Source organism: Numida meleagris, chromosome 1 (assembly GCF_002078875.1).
Source record: "Numida meleagris isolate 19003 breed g44 Domestic line chromosome 1, NumMel1.0, whole genome shotgun sequence".
NCBI classification, from domain to species: domain Eukaryota; kingdom Metazoa; phylum Chordata; class Aves; order Galliformes; family Numididae; genus Numida; species Numida meleagris.
The window spans coordinates 16,093,854-16,109,976 of NC_034409.1; the positions used below are offsets into that span (position 1 = coordinate 16,093,854).

At 35.0% G+C, this 16,123-nt stretch overlaps 1 protein-coding gene across 1 annotated transcript in view; it reads left to right on the plus strand.

Moving 5' to 3' along the window:
• TBC1D22A (TBC1 domain family member 22A) overlaps window positions 1-16,123 on the plus strand; it is a 159,572-nt gene that overhangs the window by 57,226 nt on the left and 86,223 nt on the right. Inside the window, exons 9-10 of the mRNA XM_021384663.1 lie at window positions 2,209-2,318; window positions 13,502-13,577. Coding sequence (XP_021240338.1) covers window positions 2,209-2,318; window positions 13,502-13,577 — 186 coding nt within the window. The remainder of the gene's footprint in view (window positions 1-2,208; window positions 2,319-13,501; window positions 13,578-16,123) is intronic.

The window sequence follows — 16,123 nt, forward strand, 5'->3', positions numbered from 1 at the left end:
AAATAGAATTCTCACTGAAGTTTAAATTTTCCATTTCTTTAATTAATGTAGAAATGTGTATTGTATGATTCCATCTGTCTGTAACAGCAGATATATTTACCCACTGTAAAATTCAAATAGTTTTTAGAAAAGTCAAATACACTTGAAAGACAATGAGAGATCAGATTTGAACTTCATGTTATCATTTTGAACAGCTTCTACCAGATTTACTGGCTAGGCTTAACCTCATCTCAAAACCTGTTTTCAATGGACACAAGTCATCGTCTGTTTAGTGTGTTTATATTCAACTGTCAGTGGAGAAGTGAATGTGTAACTAGTTGTAATTTAATTATTTTTTATCCATCTATCCACTGCCTTTGGGAGTGGATCTAGTTAAAGCCATTTAGAAAAACTTATTCTTAATACACTGTGGGAAGTTTCAGAAGCGCTCAGTGGCATTCAGTAAAGAATAGCTAATTCCACACTTACAGCAGTGCACATATTCACATCAGCATGTCATCGACTCCATGCTACAGCAGTTTTCCTTCAGGCAACTATTTTAGTGTCTTCTACAATTACATAGATAACAAGATAAAAATCTCCACAGGAACCCGAAGAAAATTAGAAATGTTACTGTGAGACTTTGTAGTTGGGACTTTTTATGCAATGTTTACTTCCCCCAAGATATTTATGAACGTACACATTTGTCTGCTGCTCTTCCCCATATTCTTCTTACTTAATCTTTATACTACTGTCCATTCACATTTCAGTCACTGAAAGCAAATTTTAAGTTATCTATAACTAAAATTTGCAGTTCTGTTTTCAAACAAAATTCTTAAACTGAAATAATACTTTGTGGCATCTACTTTTGAGATGGTTATTTTTACTTCTTCTATTGTTTGTTTGTCTTTTCAGTGCCTTCCACTCTTTTTCTTTAATACCTCTAGCGTGCTTGTCTTCATCCAAATAAGCCCCCTCCCTATGCCAGTAAATTTACATGCATTTTTTTCCCCTTAAAACCACATGGGAAAAGAAATATTTTGCACTACTACCTTTATAAATCAGTGCTAAATATGTAAAATGGTATTTTGCATATTCTGTCAATCAAGTATTCTTTAATGGAGCTTGTCATGAAAATGGATGGCCTATTTTTATTTCACCAGAAGTGTGGGTCACTTAAATATTTAGAGTCAGTTTTGAGCTTCCATAATAAAGTGCGGAGCATCCATTGCAGATCACTGAGCATTTGCTTGCTTCTGGCTTTTGTGACGCTTTGCCTTCCTTATTAGATTTAGTATCTGGATGACTTCCACAGTGTGGGCATACGCCACATTTTAGTCAAAAAATACTGATTAATATAATGGATACAATAAATATACTTCTTAGCCAGTATAATGGAAATTGGCATCCCTCAGGGGTCAGTACTGGGACCAGTGCTCTTTAATATTTTTTATCTATGACATTGTCAGGGGAATCGAGTGCATCCTCAGCAAATTTGCAGATGACACCAAGCTGTGGGGGGTGGGATGTTATCCAGAGAGACCTAGATGGGCTGGAACAGTGGGCCCAGGTGAACCATATGAGATTCAACAAAGCCAAGTGTGAGGTCTTGCACGTGGGTCGTGGCAACCCCTGCTATCAGCACAAGCCGGGGGATATAAGGGTAGAGCACAGCCCTGCTAAAAAAGATAAGTCTTTTTCTTTTTGTATGATTTCCTTCGGATTCCACATGGTTACTCGAAAACAAACAAACAAATCCTCCTTGAAAAGCTATAGTCAGGTTTTAAATCATTTTACTGGTTTTCTAAAAGGAGTATTTTGGGGCTTTCTTCTGTCAGAACTTGAAACGTTTTATTGTGTGTGGTTCAGACATAAATGTTCTGCAGAGATTGTTCACGCATAACATGAAGGCTTCTGATAATCCTCTTTCAGGTGTGAAATATCTAGAATGAAGTAATTTATTATATATTAATTCTGGTTAACCAGGCATGATTTGAGATTTTCACAGTCTGCAGGAAATTAAGTATTCATTAATATTTAAAGCCATTAGACGACACAGTTGAGCAATAAATGATTCATTTGGTCCCTGCTTAAGTAAATGTTCGTTGAAGTTTCTGACTAGAAGATAAGTGGTGCTTGTCTTTGTTTTCAGTTATTTTCCTCATCTTTGCTTTATTTATTCTGTGCACTTCATTGACTTGTCTTTTTCTCTCTCTCTTCCTGAAACAGAAGAAGAAGAAGTGGAAAATTTTGATGTTTCCAGTCTGCCTGAAGAAGTACTGCAGAACATAGAAGCTGACAGTTATTGGTGCATGAGCAAGTTGCTTGATGGCATTCAGGTAAATTGATTTTTCCTGTCCGTAAGTAGTGGAGATAACTGATTAATGTCATGGCTTTGAACTGCTTTGAGGTTGTTGAGGAAGAATGCATCTATGAAAAACAGGGGAGGAGTAGATTTTCCCACTGGAGAAATCCGCTGCAAATTCGGCATAATATTAGGAAAAGAAGTTCAACTTTTTTTTTCATCGAAGTGTCTACATATTTCAATTTATTATGACTTGCTAGAGTCAAAATGTCCAGTTCTAGAGTCACATTATGCATCTCAGTCACCAATTGTACAGAAGGTTTCCTTAAGTCTCCAAGTAAAAGAGTGCCAGTGAGATTCTGAAAAGCTGGCTTCTATATTTAATCATTTTGAAGTGATTGATATGTCATCCTTTAAACAAGGTCTTACTAGTTCCTGGAATTATTTTCATATTTTTAAAATGTCTGGTTTAGGCTAGATACTTCTGCAACTTCATTGAGTGTTGTCTGAATTTGTTCAACTTAGGGAAGCTATTAATATGGGCACAATTTTGTCATAAGTGCTGCAAATAACAGCAGAGTGGAGGATTTGTGGGTACTTGTTAGTTGGATCTACAAACTAAGCGTGCAGCTGAGCATCTTGTATTTAGGCAAGGGAGGAGACAGTACAGACTGGCAAAGATTAAATGGTCATCTAAACATCTGTATTTGATATTTAATGTTTAAAACACTTTGTACTGCATTGGCATTGCAGCAGTAAAGCAGATACTTTGGACTTTACAGAAAAGTTATCTGAATTAAATTGTATAAGCTTTATGTTGCAATAGACGTAAATAGTATGTCTCTAATACTGTTTTTCAGATCAGTCATTCGAGATAAACATTCTGAATCTTGTAGAAAGTAAAAATAATCTGACTCTTGAAAGTCAGAACATATGCAAGAAAATAATAATCAGTGTGTCTTTCTGGGCTGTGATGAGATCAAAGCTGACCTTTGACAAAAATGTGAAAGTTTCCAAAAGGTGTTGATTTCTCCTTTACACTGGCAACAAAGAATGTTAGCGATGTTCAGTAGGCAGATGGTTGCAGTCAGGGTTCATTTGCTGTTTTCAGTGAGCTGATTAGAAAATAAATTATGGTTACAACTATTTAGCACTTCGCTGCTGCTGCTTTTCTTTTTCTAAGTGATGTTCATACCATCTCTTTCTGATTATTCCCTGATTTTAAATGAGCTGTGCGTACAGTGTGGAGGATCTTTGCTTTGAAATTGTTTCAGTAGTATTTAGATGACGATAGAAGAAATTGTTACAGGGATAGCAAAACTTTGGTTGATAAATTCCTAGCATTTCTTAAAAGATGAGATAATGGAAAAGTGATTTTAGAGCATATGATGGACTCAATCCTTTTGATAGGTCTCATGTAACTTACTTAGTTTTCAAATGGCTTTTGGACAAATGCTTGGAAATTGAAGTGTTTATTTCTCCAGTTAATTTTAATGCACTGAAGACCATGGAGGTTGAACTTATGTATCTGGAAAATGGCTATCCTCCAATCATTAATAAATCATGATTAAATACCAGTAACAATAAAAATTCCTGTGAAATGAAGCTGTAATTTTCAATGAAATTATTGTTATCGAGATTCCTGATTTTGATAGCATTTTTTGGATAACTGTTTTTCACATTTTAGTACTTACTGTTTTTAAAAGTGTTTTGACATATTCTTGCTTATTGTGTATGTTTTGATATGAATGCTTAATTGACTAAAGCATGTTGCAAAATTAAACTCATAACAGAATTTATTTTGTTATGAAATTGAGTCAAGAAACTGAGGACTTTAACTTCCATGAGGGTATTTTAAGTATATTTCTCCTTGTTCAATGTCAACTGAGTAGTAGCTCAATTTTTGCGTATCATCATTGAAAAAGGTAGTCCTTTTATCATATTGATCCCTGTAAAAGATGCTGCTTTCCTTATTTTATCCTATTTAAATGACTATGTTTCAAAATATTTGACCACTTATCAAGAATAAAAGCCAGAACTTGAAATCTTCTTGATGAAATGTGTGTAAAAAATATTTTACAATTTCGTCTGATTTTGGAAAATCTGTCACAGGGCCTCTGCTGTACTTTTCTTCTAGAAAACGAAATTTAGAGATGACGTCATTTCTCCTTAAAATTCTGTTTTCATACAAAAACATCAAGTGCAGATAAACAAATTATTGAAACTAATTGTAATGGAATTAAACTGCATTGATTAAAAAATGTAAGCTCATACGTAAATGGAATGGTTATCAATTGGATGTATTTAGGGATGCACTCATCTATCAAAAGCAGACTTGAAATATTATGCTAGTGGTGTGACTAATGATGTTACAGTTAATTCTGCAGCAGCACTCTGCAAGACACACACTGCAGAGTGCTGCTGAAATAAAAGATTTTGCTTTTTTTTTTCCCTCCCATTCTGCTTTCTTGTCTCCCTGTGTGTTGATACCCACTTTGCTGGTCTGATAAAAGGGTCATGTTGCAGAATGAGTTTGCTGGGATCACTAATCCAGCTGGAAATTATCTCGTTGAGAAGTGGATAAAAGACTTTTACTGAGCTGACTTACATTCTAGATATGTGATTGTGGGATCCACTGAAGGGAGACAAGGACTAAATGGGGACTAGGGGGGTAGGACAATGTGCAGTCATTAAATTTAACATCAAGCCCAAAGTGCGTAAGAGGATTTATATCAAGCTAATAAACCTATGCCCCTCCCTGCTCCTGAATGCTCATTCCTTTGTGATCTCTTGCTGAGAGCAAGAGCTGTGAGCTGATTTATGGATCTGAATCACTTGACAACACAACTAAACAAAAAAGCACACATTGAATACCTTAAACTGGCACTGTAGCAAAGAGATGAGTAGAATTACCCAGCAGGGCCAAGGCATGATCACAGCAGCGAAGACGTGGATTTACTTTGACTGGTGTAGATTCTAAATTTGTCAAGCCTGTCGCTAATATGCAATAAACTAGATCATCCACTTTAGGTTTCTCTGCTTCTCAGTAAAGTTGCTGCTGATTGTTTCTTGGAAATAGTTCTTGCTATTCCCTTAGTATTTTCCATGTAATCTACTATACATACATAGTGGAATATCTTTACAGCCAATCAGCAAAAACTGCTCTTTTCTCACAAAGCTACAAAACCCAGGGAAAAACAGGCATTAAAAAAAAAAAAACAAATCCTAAACAAGGTCAGTGCTTAATGTTTCCTATTTTCTATGAAAATACCTGGTAAGAGACTTATGTATGACAGCTGATATTTTGTCTAAAATGCCTGAATAAATGATGCAAGGATTTTAGTGAAGAGGAATGCGTGATGTCGTGGCAGTAACTGCAATCTAGAAATCTGTGCTGAATAGACATAGTATATTGATGAGTATAGGCTTTCCATTTGGGGTTGGCCTATCAGGAGTGGATATGTTTAAAGAGCTTACTGTGATAACAGTTAGATACTAGGATAATTCAGATCGGAAGGGAGCTCTAGAGGTCATCTAGTTCAACTTTCTCAGAGGAGGTTCAAATCTGAGATTAGTTTTCTCAGGGCTTTGTCCAGTTGGATCTTGAAAAAGTCCAGGAATGGAGGCTGCACAGTCTCCTGCAAGGGTAACCTGTTCAAATGCTTGACTGTCTTTGTATTCAAAGAGTTTCCCCCCACTGTCCTATGAAACGTTTCATGTTTCAGTTTATGCTGCTTGTCTCTCATCCTCACAGTATGCACTATTCAAAAGTCAAGCTCTGTCTTCTTGGTAACATAGGTTTTAGCAGGCTGCTGTTAGGTACTTCTGAAACCTTCTTCAGTCTGAACAGCTCCAGTTTTCTCAGCTTCTAATAGGGAATGCACTCCGTCTTCCTCAGTATCTTGATGGATCTCCACCCTTGTTCCATTTTATTGAGGATTTTCTTGTGTTGAGGTTCCTCGACATGGTCTTGAGCAACTTGCTCCAGGTGACCTTACTCTGAGCAAGGGTTGGACTAGATGGTTCCTGCCCAGTATCAGTGATTCCACAATGAGTGCTGAGTGGAGGTTATCACTTCCCTTGAACTACTGGCCTTTGCTACCAGGGCCCTCTGCTGGCTTATGCTGGGCTTGCTGTCTGCTGGGGCTCCCAACTCCTTTTCACAGAAATCCTTGCCAGCCAGGCTGTCTTCAGCTCGTATTCTTCCAAGGGACTCTAACTTATAAAGACAGGTTTCTGAGAATGCGCATGACCATGTCCAAAATGTGTCTAAAAACACCACTATTTTTGGTAATATTCAATATATTACTTGATTCACACTTATTATCCTTGATCAGCATTTAACAATGTTTTAGTAGATACATCCAGATTGCAAGCAAGGATCATGTTTTTTCTATCTGGTTAGTCACACAAACTACTTTGTCTTATGTGGCTAGTTGAAGAATCTGGAGTGTTTCAGATGTCAATCCATTATGCTTGTGATAAAAGCCAGTCTTCTTTGGAATACTTCTAAATTGTAGGTGATACATGAGTACTTCTGCATTTTCACCTTTAGGAATAATGACTGTGGACATGAGAAAACGAGATAGAACTTATCCCACGAGTACTTTTTTCCTTTCAAGTTGACATTCGCATACACCTGTTTTAATTAACTTTTTTTATTACTGCATCATCCTTTATAACACTTTCCTCAAAAGAGTCCCATTAGCATTCAAGTAAAAAGTTCACATAGATCTGTGCCTCCTGAAAATGTAAGATTCACATATAAAATTAAGTATAACTCTTCATTTTAAGTTCAAGTGTAATGGTAATAAAATAACCAAAGGAGAAATATATGCATTGCATAATGATCTAACCAGATGTATTAAAAATAGCAGTAAAATTTTAATATCGTTATTTATCCAGGCCTGGGAATTATTAGAATAAAAGGGAAATAATTCATTTGCAGGGACTGTAATGCGATGAGGTGTACATTGGATATTTCTGTGGCTGATTAAATAGCAAGATTTACAGTCTCCAAAGGGAATCCTGCAGAGAAAGTTGTTACTAACCTGTGCCTCAAATCTTAGTTGTAAATGGATGAATGGAGTGCTACTTGGAAAATCTTTCAAAGGGTCTGTGGGAACAGATACTTAGCATGAATATTCAGATCAGACTTTGAGACGTCCGTACAGAAATAACACTAAAACTTCTGAAAATTCCTCCCAGGACCTTTCAAAGATCTATTCTTAAGAAAAAAAATAGGTCAAAGATAGCTTTCATAAAACTTCTGCAAGACAAAAGTCTTTCTAAACCATGTCTGTATTTCACTGGAATAGCCAGTTATTCATAGCTGAACTAGTTTTAGCTAGCCAGATTAGAGTTGTAGAATCATAGAATCACCAAGACTGGAAAAGATCTCTAAGATCATCCAGTCCAGCTGTCCACCTATCACCAATACTTCCCCACTAAACCATGTCCCTTAGTACAACACCTAAACAATGATAAATTGCAGACATGTCTGTGAATATGGGATTTGTTAGCTAAGATAGACATATATAAAAGAACATGTGTTGCAGCTGCCTGTCTCTACCTCTTATCTGTCTCTTATATGGACCATGTGTAGTGCTTGTGTGGTTTCATGCACTGATCGAGTTTCTGTATCATGAGTGTTGCAGAGTCTGTCTACTTGAGCAGATACAGTGGTAGCTTATCTAGGATTTCTGGGTATACTTCAGCTCAACGCTCCATTTAGCTTAGCTAGCTAAGGTGCTCTTTCCTACCACTTTCCTCAGCTGAGCCCAGCACTACTAGTGTGGTGTGTTCAGAGGAAATGTGAGCACGTGATATTACTTGTAGACTTATTTCCCAAGCAATCTCCACTAACAGTCTCAGCTAACATTGTATAGCTGATATTGAAAGACAGTACTGCAGTTGTGCTCGTTTCTGTATTAACAGTTTATGATGCCAGTAGAAACGCATGTTTTAGAAATGTGGGATGCCTGTCAGGACTTTTCAGAAATGTTAGAGAGCTTTTTTTCTTTATTTAGCTCTTCTAGCATTTGAGCTGCATATCCGTGCTGTGTATCTCTTCCTGCAGTTACGAGCTCTGTAACTCCATCTGGGTGACAGAACTTCTGTATGGTAATAACTGTTCAGTAATTTCCAGAAATCCAGAATGTTCATTTTATGATAGTGCCTTGTCCAAGTTAAAACCTGAGAATGACACAACATTGTCTTCTTTTCTTTGAGCTGCAACTAGACTAAGAAAAAAAGGGAAAAACAGTGTTTGGGAATGGATTGCTTTATCAGGGCTGTGTTTTAAAACGCTTAAAAAAGTAACAGCTTTTTATTTTAGAATAAAATTCCAAGTTGAGTTTTAAAATTTTGTAGGTGATAATATATATAATGGTAGGGATGACAGCTGATGTCTGCAAACATACTACTCTGTTTTGCTGAAAGTGAGTTTATTGTTGAATGCGGACTGCTGTTCTGTGGTTATACTATACCTTGGGATTACTCTGAAATGTTTTCAGTATTAGTGGCTTCCATAAAGCTCTTTCTTACTAGGAACAATTTAAAAGTGAAATATTTGTCATCTTCAGTTACAAACATGAGATAATTTGGGCTAAGTATGTTGACCAATTAAGGCGCTTGTGTCTGGTAAGGATTCTTCTAATAATTTTAAATGGGCAACTTTAACATTTGTAATAATTACTAATCAAATAATATCTCTAAATGGTATTTATCTCTTTCTTTACCTATGTGTCATATGTGAGACTGAAATCTCTGAAGCATGTGGCCCAAACAGGTGCTTCAATCCAGTATTTCTTCTGTATTTGTGCTCAGATATCTGCTTCTATTTTTCTGATGTACTCTGTTAGAATAAATGCTGTTTTAAACTTCATATGATTTAAGGAGATGATTTAAAATACAACAAAGGTCTAGAAATTTTTCTGTACGCAGCTTGTAACTTTCTCAATTTGAGATAGTTTTATTACACTGTTGAAAATTAATAGCCTTAAGGGCAGACTTTTTCTAAAGGTAAAATATATACACTATTGTACCATTCTGTGCCTTTTCTGAAGGACCTTCAGATCATCAAAGTCCTTTGTGAAACTCTTCTTCAGAGAAGTCTTTGAAGACTTTATTAGTACCTGAGGAAAAAAATATATTTTATTCAATAATGTGACCATGCCTGGAAGTTAATAAACCAAGATGGTCAATAGAGTTGTTGTAACTACTTGGTGTTGGAATGTAATTAACGTAATTGTTATGTTAGTTCTACTCTTTTGAACTAACACTAACACTAATTAATACATCTGCTGTTGCCTGTTCAAAACTTGAAGGAGTTAAAATGTTAATTTAAAAAAAAAAAAAAGCAAAACTGCTATGGTCTTCTTATACAGAATTGTGGCTCTGAGCAGTCCAGGGCTGTGTTTTGGTTGCTGATGGTCCAGTCTCTGACAGATTATTTCAAAGTAGATCCTGATCTATTCTTGTACCACAAACTGACAGTTGACTTCAAGTCTTTGAGTGTGACCATCCTGTCAATTCTTTATCCACCCAGTGGCCCATCCGTCAAATCGCATCTCTCTCCAATTTGGAAACAAGTATGCTGTGTAGACTTTTTTTTGGTTAAGTTTTCGGAAGTCAGGTTTAAAGGTTCCAAAGGTTGAAATACATGTTTTACAGGAAGCATTTTGGAGTAGTTGTGGAACATACAAATTCATTTCATCTTCTAACCTGGGAATGGAATGGAATAGTTCAGTTGGAAGGAGCCTTCAGAGATCATGTAGTCCAACTGCCTGACCACCTTGGGGCAAATCAAAAGTCAAAGCAAATTAATGAGTATGTTCCTCTTAAGCCATTTTTAATACTCAAAAATTCCTTACGTGCATTTTTAATAATGTAAATCAGTGAGGAAGGTCAGAGGATTTAAAAGATTAAGATTTCTGATATGTAGATAAGAAATATTGTTTGAAATTTGATAGTACATAAAAAGGACCAAGTAGAAATAGTAATCCAGTATGTTTTCTTGTGTCTGTGTAAGTACATAATGTGTTATGTATCTGTTTATGTATACATATTGAAAGATATGTATAATGTGTACATATTACTTATGCATTTACTATATATAATTAATAATATAATGTAGTTGTGTTAATGTATTTATATGTAATGTTTGTATTTCTTTTCTTCTGTGTATCCTTACAGCTACTTTTGTAATACACCACATGGCCATCACCAGTACTGTTTCCTTTCCCACATATAATTAAAATAATTGAAGTCAGAAAGATTTTCAGAATTCTTATGGACTTACGGCTGTGCAGTGCATGTAGTACTTTTTAAGAGATTTAAAATTAAAGTAACAGAACTGTGTTGAACTGGGTTAACGGTTGCTTTGGATGCACCTTTACGACATGATTAGAAGGCATCTGTGTTCTTTTTAGCGTGCCGTAAGTTAGTAATACTTTCAAGAGATAGCTGTCAGTACTGTGGCTGTGTATGGTGATTAGAAATGGAGCATTTTTGTTACAGTATACATCACAGTGACTTACCTCTCATAAGTGGTTGAAAATGCTGGAACATTGTACTAACTTACTTCATATTGTAGACAATTAAAATGCTGGAAGTGTATGGTATGAATACTCCAACATCTGAAGATTATTAAGAATGAAAGTAGGACCCATCCTAATTTTCACTCGATACCTCTTCTTCAGCATATCCACAGAAAATGTTACTGTAGAACTTACTTGCTGAATTATACCTTGTTGTCAGCTTTCAGAACAGAGATAGCAAAATGGATGGGATTTGATTCCCATGGTGATTTTTGGAAACTCTGTTATTTCTCTCTGCTTTCCTTCTGTGAGTATAGGATGATTGTTCAAGTTAAATTTATTCAGTACCTTTTTTTTTAATTTATTTATATACATTTCTTCAGTGTGTTCACTTTATTTTCACATTCTAATCAGGTTTATTCAATTTAGAATTCTCTAACCTTAAAAAAAAAAAAGTAAAAATTATCTAATGTGTTCATTTCTTCTCATATAGTAAAGGCTGCAATTGAAGTATTTTATTTTAAGATTTAATTATGTTTTTAAGGAAAAAGTCCTGCCAGGCCTATTTGTAGTTGCAGGGCAGTTAGCTATTAGTCTCTGCGGAATAAGTACCGGCAATTAACACAAAGATTTGAGAGTGAAGCAAGTTTTGAGCCCTTGTGACATTATAAAGTCTTAACCTTTGGTATTGTAAGGTGAAACTAATTATATGTTGGAGTCTGAACTAGATATTATAGCTATTCAGCCATGAAGTAGGTTAGCATGGTTCACTGAAAGTATGTTGGAAGCTATCTGAGCAGAATGTCAAGGAATTTAGATTTAGAGATTTAGTGCACAGTAATGTGTGATTTTTTTGTATTTATCGTAGGTTCTGTTGTATCTCACGCTTGGTTATACGTGAATACTTTCTAGACAAAGTCAAGGACAGAGGTTAGCAATAAGGTGTTTTATGTTAGCTGTTTGCTGAAGATATGTTGAGGTAAAACAATCCTGTTTGCTGTTCCTTAGGACTTTTTCAGAGTTAGCCTTTTGCTTCGTGTAGATGATGAGTTACACAAGGAATAAATGAGGAAATACAACAAAAACTGGAAAGACGAGTAATGTAGCACACCTATGAGAACCCATAGGCATGAGGGGGAATAGGTAGGAGAGCTGAAATACTGGAACATCTTTTTCTGCAGAAGTTAGGAGAGAACTGTATTGAAAATGTGCTCTATAAAGAGCTGTCAGTGCTCGGTATAAAAACTTTGGTCCCCTGAAGAGCTGTTATGCCAAATTTGGAAGCTGATAAAGCCAATTAAATTATATGTTAGAAAAATTTAAATCTTAACTTCTGAACTTCTATATTGCCCTGAGAAATAATGAGTTGGATGTGTTTTCCTTTAACTCTGTTACTTGCTTTTTCCTTTACGTGTAAGCATAAAAGGATTACGAATTCTAGATGTCAGAATACTTTCTTACGTTTGCAAAATCATTTTTTCACAGTTTCAAAAGCTTCAGAGTCAATTATAAATATCATAGGAGGGAATATTGGTAGCATAGTTTAATTAGAAGAGAGGTCTTGGGAGCCAACAAGGATGCTTCCAGATAGATGAGTCAGCACAAGCAGAAGAGTAATTCAGAACTGGGCTCATTTGCAGCTGAAATAATAAATAGGAAAAGAAATGAGTAGGCAAAGATGAAATACAGTGAAGAACAAAATAGCTTTAAAATCCAAGTTTGCAATTTTGGATTGCATTTCCAGATGTCTATAGAGTAACGATGCTTTGTGAAAGAGAACAGTTTCAGATTCATAGATGAGAGCTATGATACTGCTGCAGCACGTGGGAAGAGCTTAATGATGGAAATGGCAGTGTTCTACTGCTGCATTTGCTTGCTTTGTGAAATATATGAGAATACTTTTACAGAAAACTTATTATAGATTGTATAATTGAGTACCGTGCTGCTGTACTTTGAATACAGTACTACTTCTGGAACTTACAGTTAACTTCCTTAAAAAGTAAATTAATCAGTATATAAACAAACACAAAGTCTAGTTAGAGTTAATGCATTCAGACAAATGCACGCAAGTGCCCTGTCATTTTAGCTGTACAGTTCGTATGTTAGATTTTGGTGCATGATATTAACTATGACCTTACGTTCAGAGCAGTCATGTCTCCATTGAAATAGAGTTTTGATTTCTCTCACTGCTGGAAGGCATTATTCTGAATGTACAAGGATCAAATTTATATCTTATCGCTGATTAGGATCTAATTTTCATATTTCCTACCTTATCTGTGTTTAGAATAATAAATTTATGGGGGGGGAAAGGGAAGGCCTTAAAAAAATCTGTAACACGACAGCTTTTGACATTTTCGAAGACAGCCTTCTGAAGCTCTTTAGACTTCCATGATGTAGTTGGAACTTCAGGGGCTCTGGATTAGCAGGTAGTGAGCAGATGATACAGCAGTAGCTGTAAGGTATGCTGTTAGACACAAGGACTCTTTATTAAGATGAGGGAGTGTGATGATTAGCTACTGAACTGTGGAGACAGACTTAGGAAATACAAAACCAGAACTTGATCACTTTAAGCAAACAAAGATAAAATTTAAAAAAAAAAAAAAAAGAGTTAAGTAATTGGGGGAAAAGAAATTCTAATTTTTCATAAACTTATATTTGTATATGGTCTCTTCTTTAGGATAATTACACATTTGCACAGCCAGGAATTCAAAAGAAAGTGAAAATGTTGGAAGAGCTTGTTAGTCGGATCGATGGTAAGTTTAAAAGCTAACCTAATTTCTAAATAGTGTTTCATGGAGAGGGTTTAGTTAAAATGTTTGCAAGAAGTCAAACCAGCATCACTGCTGCTCTCTACAGTGGTGGAGTAACATAGCCTTCCTCAGATGAGGTGTCACACTCGGTCAATTTGTGGCACACTGGCCTTTGAAAGATCACTGTCCTGTATCATTTAAAGGAAAGCTACTAGAGCATGAGCCACTTTCATTACTTTTTATTAAGGCAATATAATCAAAATTCAATGGCAATTTCTTTGCAGCAGAGTAATGACCACATACAAAAGGCAGCCGGTATTCATTTCATATTAAGCTCAATGATTGTTGTAATTCGGGCAAGTCACAGTGGTTGTTTATGGCTGTCCTTTGGCACTATGTTTTGTGCCTTTGTGCATCATTTTGCTATCTGGAATGCCTGAATAATTTCTCTGTGGAATCCAATTAATTATGAACTCTGGAAATAACATCTTTAATATTATAGATAAATTACAGTATGTGCAGGGGCAATTTGAGATTATGCTTTCATGTTTTAACAGGGCACTTTGAAATATTTTCTACCTTCATCCTTAAAATAATTCCCTTCATGAAATGCTGACTGTCATATTGCTAGAGCAGAGTTTAATTAAATGAAATGCAAGAGATAATGCTTGCCCATTCTAAACATACTCTCTTGGTAGTTTGTTAAATTAATGAACAGAGTATTAACAAAATGTTGCCAAGCAAAACCAGCCATATATTTGTGACTCTAGCCTGTCAATGATGAAATAGAAAGTATTTCCTGAGTAGTTTAATATTTGATAATCTGTGTGAAAAGATTAATTTTGTCATTTCATGTTTTTCTTGTGCCAGTACTGACCGTAACAAATTTGGGTTGGCCTGCGCATATTTGCAGCTTAAATTTTGATAAAGCTTTTCATGACCTTTATGTATTCTTAGTTATTGAAAGATAAGAGCAGCAGAGCAGTGTTTATGTAATATTGTAGTGTAAATGTAGGTGTATATAAAATTGTTGTATGTATTTTTTAATAAATTAATATTAAAAATAAAGGGATGTTTCTATATAAAGTGTAGAAAAATGTTTATTTAAAAAAATTTCTAAAGTAGTGTATTTTTGTAACTTCAGGAATCACCTAACTGCTTTCAGTATGGATTTTCATGTTATTTTATGCTGATATCAGTATTGATGGTTAAATTTCAATTATTTATAGAAACAAATGCGCTTTATAAAAGTGCATAATTACAATACCTGCAAGTAAACATCATAAATATGGTCAATAAACTATGTAATCACATATTTAAAATGAAAAATACCATTCCTAAAACTGATAATAAAACTCATTCTTACTTTTTAAGAAAAAATAAATACACAATATATTATTGTTTGTTTTATAAGAAAGGAAGAATTGCTGAGGGCTTATTTGTACCTGCAGTGTTTTGGGTATTTAGTTAAATAACTTGTCTCAGTGGATTAAGTTTGCAAAGGATTATTCTGAAGTCTTTACACTTAAATAGAAGAAAAATAAGGCAGTTGTAGCAAATACATTTTTCTTCCTAAACTGTACTTTGTAGAACAGTTTAATTGCAGTTTACTGACTGTAATTAGTAAACTAACTGCAATTAAAATGTCTTCCTGATTTTTATTTGATATGAAATAATTTTGTGAGGTCTTTAATAAGACTGTATTTAATAGGAAATTGTTGAAGTACACCAAAATTGCGGTACCTCAGAAATTGCAGTTGTTCATATATCTTTCTAAGTGTATGCACAGCAAATTCTTAATATTTGCTGATGTAAATTGTGTAGTATTTAAGAAAGGATGTAACTAACACAGTGGGTATTTTACTTTGAACTACAGGGTATAGCAGATCCTATGTCAATGTCTGTGGCTGTAAATAACACCCAAAGTGTTTTAAAAATAAAGATGGATACTGACCAATTACTTTTCTGGATTAGAAATGCTAATTTTCTGACAGTTTTTAGTAAAGGTCATGACTGTTTGCTAGTTAGTGTTGACTCTTCACACTGTACGAAGCAGTTACAAAGCAACATTTTTGATTACTCGTAATTATGGATAGTTGATATAGTTGAATAGTTGAAGACAGCTCCCTTTTTTGAGTGGTGTAGTTGGAGAATGCAAAGCAAAGTCCTAACTTTAAGGAATTGATTGCCTTATAGCAGGTATATTTCATGATGTGGGTTATCCATGTGACATGTGTAGCATATGTAGGAAAGGAAATCATACGTTAAAGGAAACTATTAAACTTAACTAATGGGGATTATGACATGTAAGAGTGAGGAAACTGAATTCAGCATTTTTTCTGTGAATAATAGATGGTGCTATGAACTATTTTATAAAGCTGTTGTTGCTATTTGAAAAGTAAGCCTGTAAAATTTCATTATGATTTATGCTATAGAATCTTAAAACTACTTAGGTTGAATGACTCTGAAAGTCAGTGGTCCAGACTCCAGCTCTCATCTGCAAGGATGGAGATTCTGCAGCTTCCTTGCATAAGACTCTTCAAGTCTTT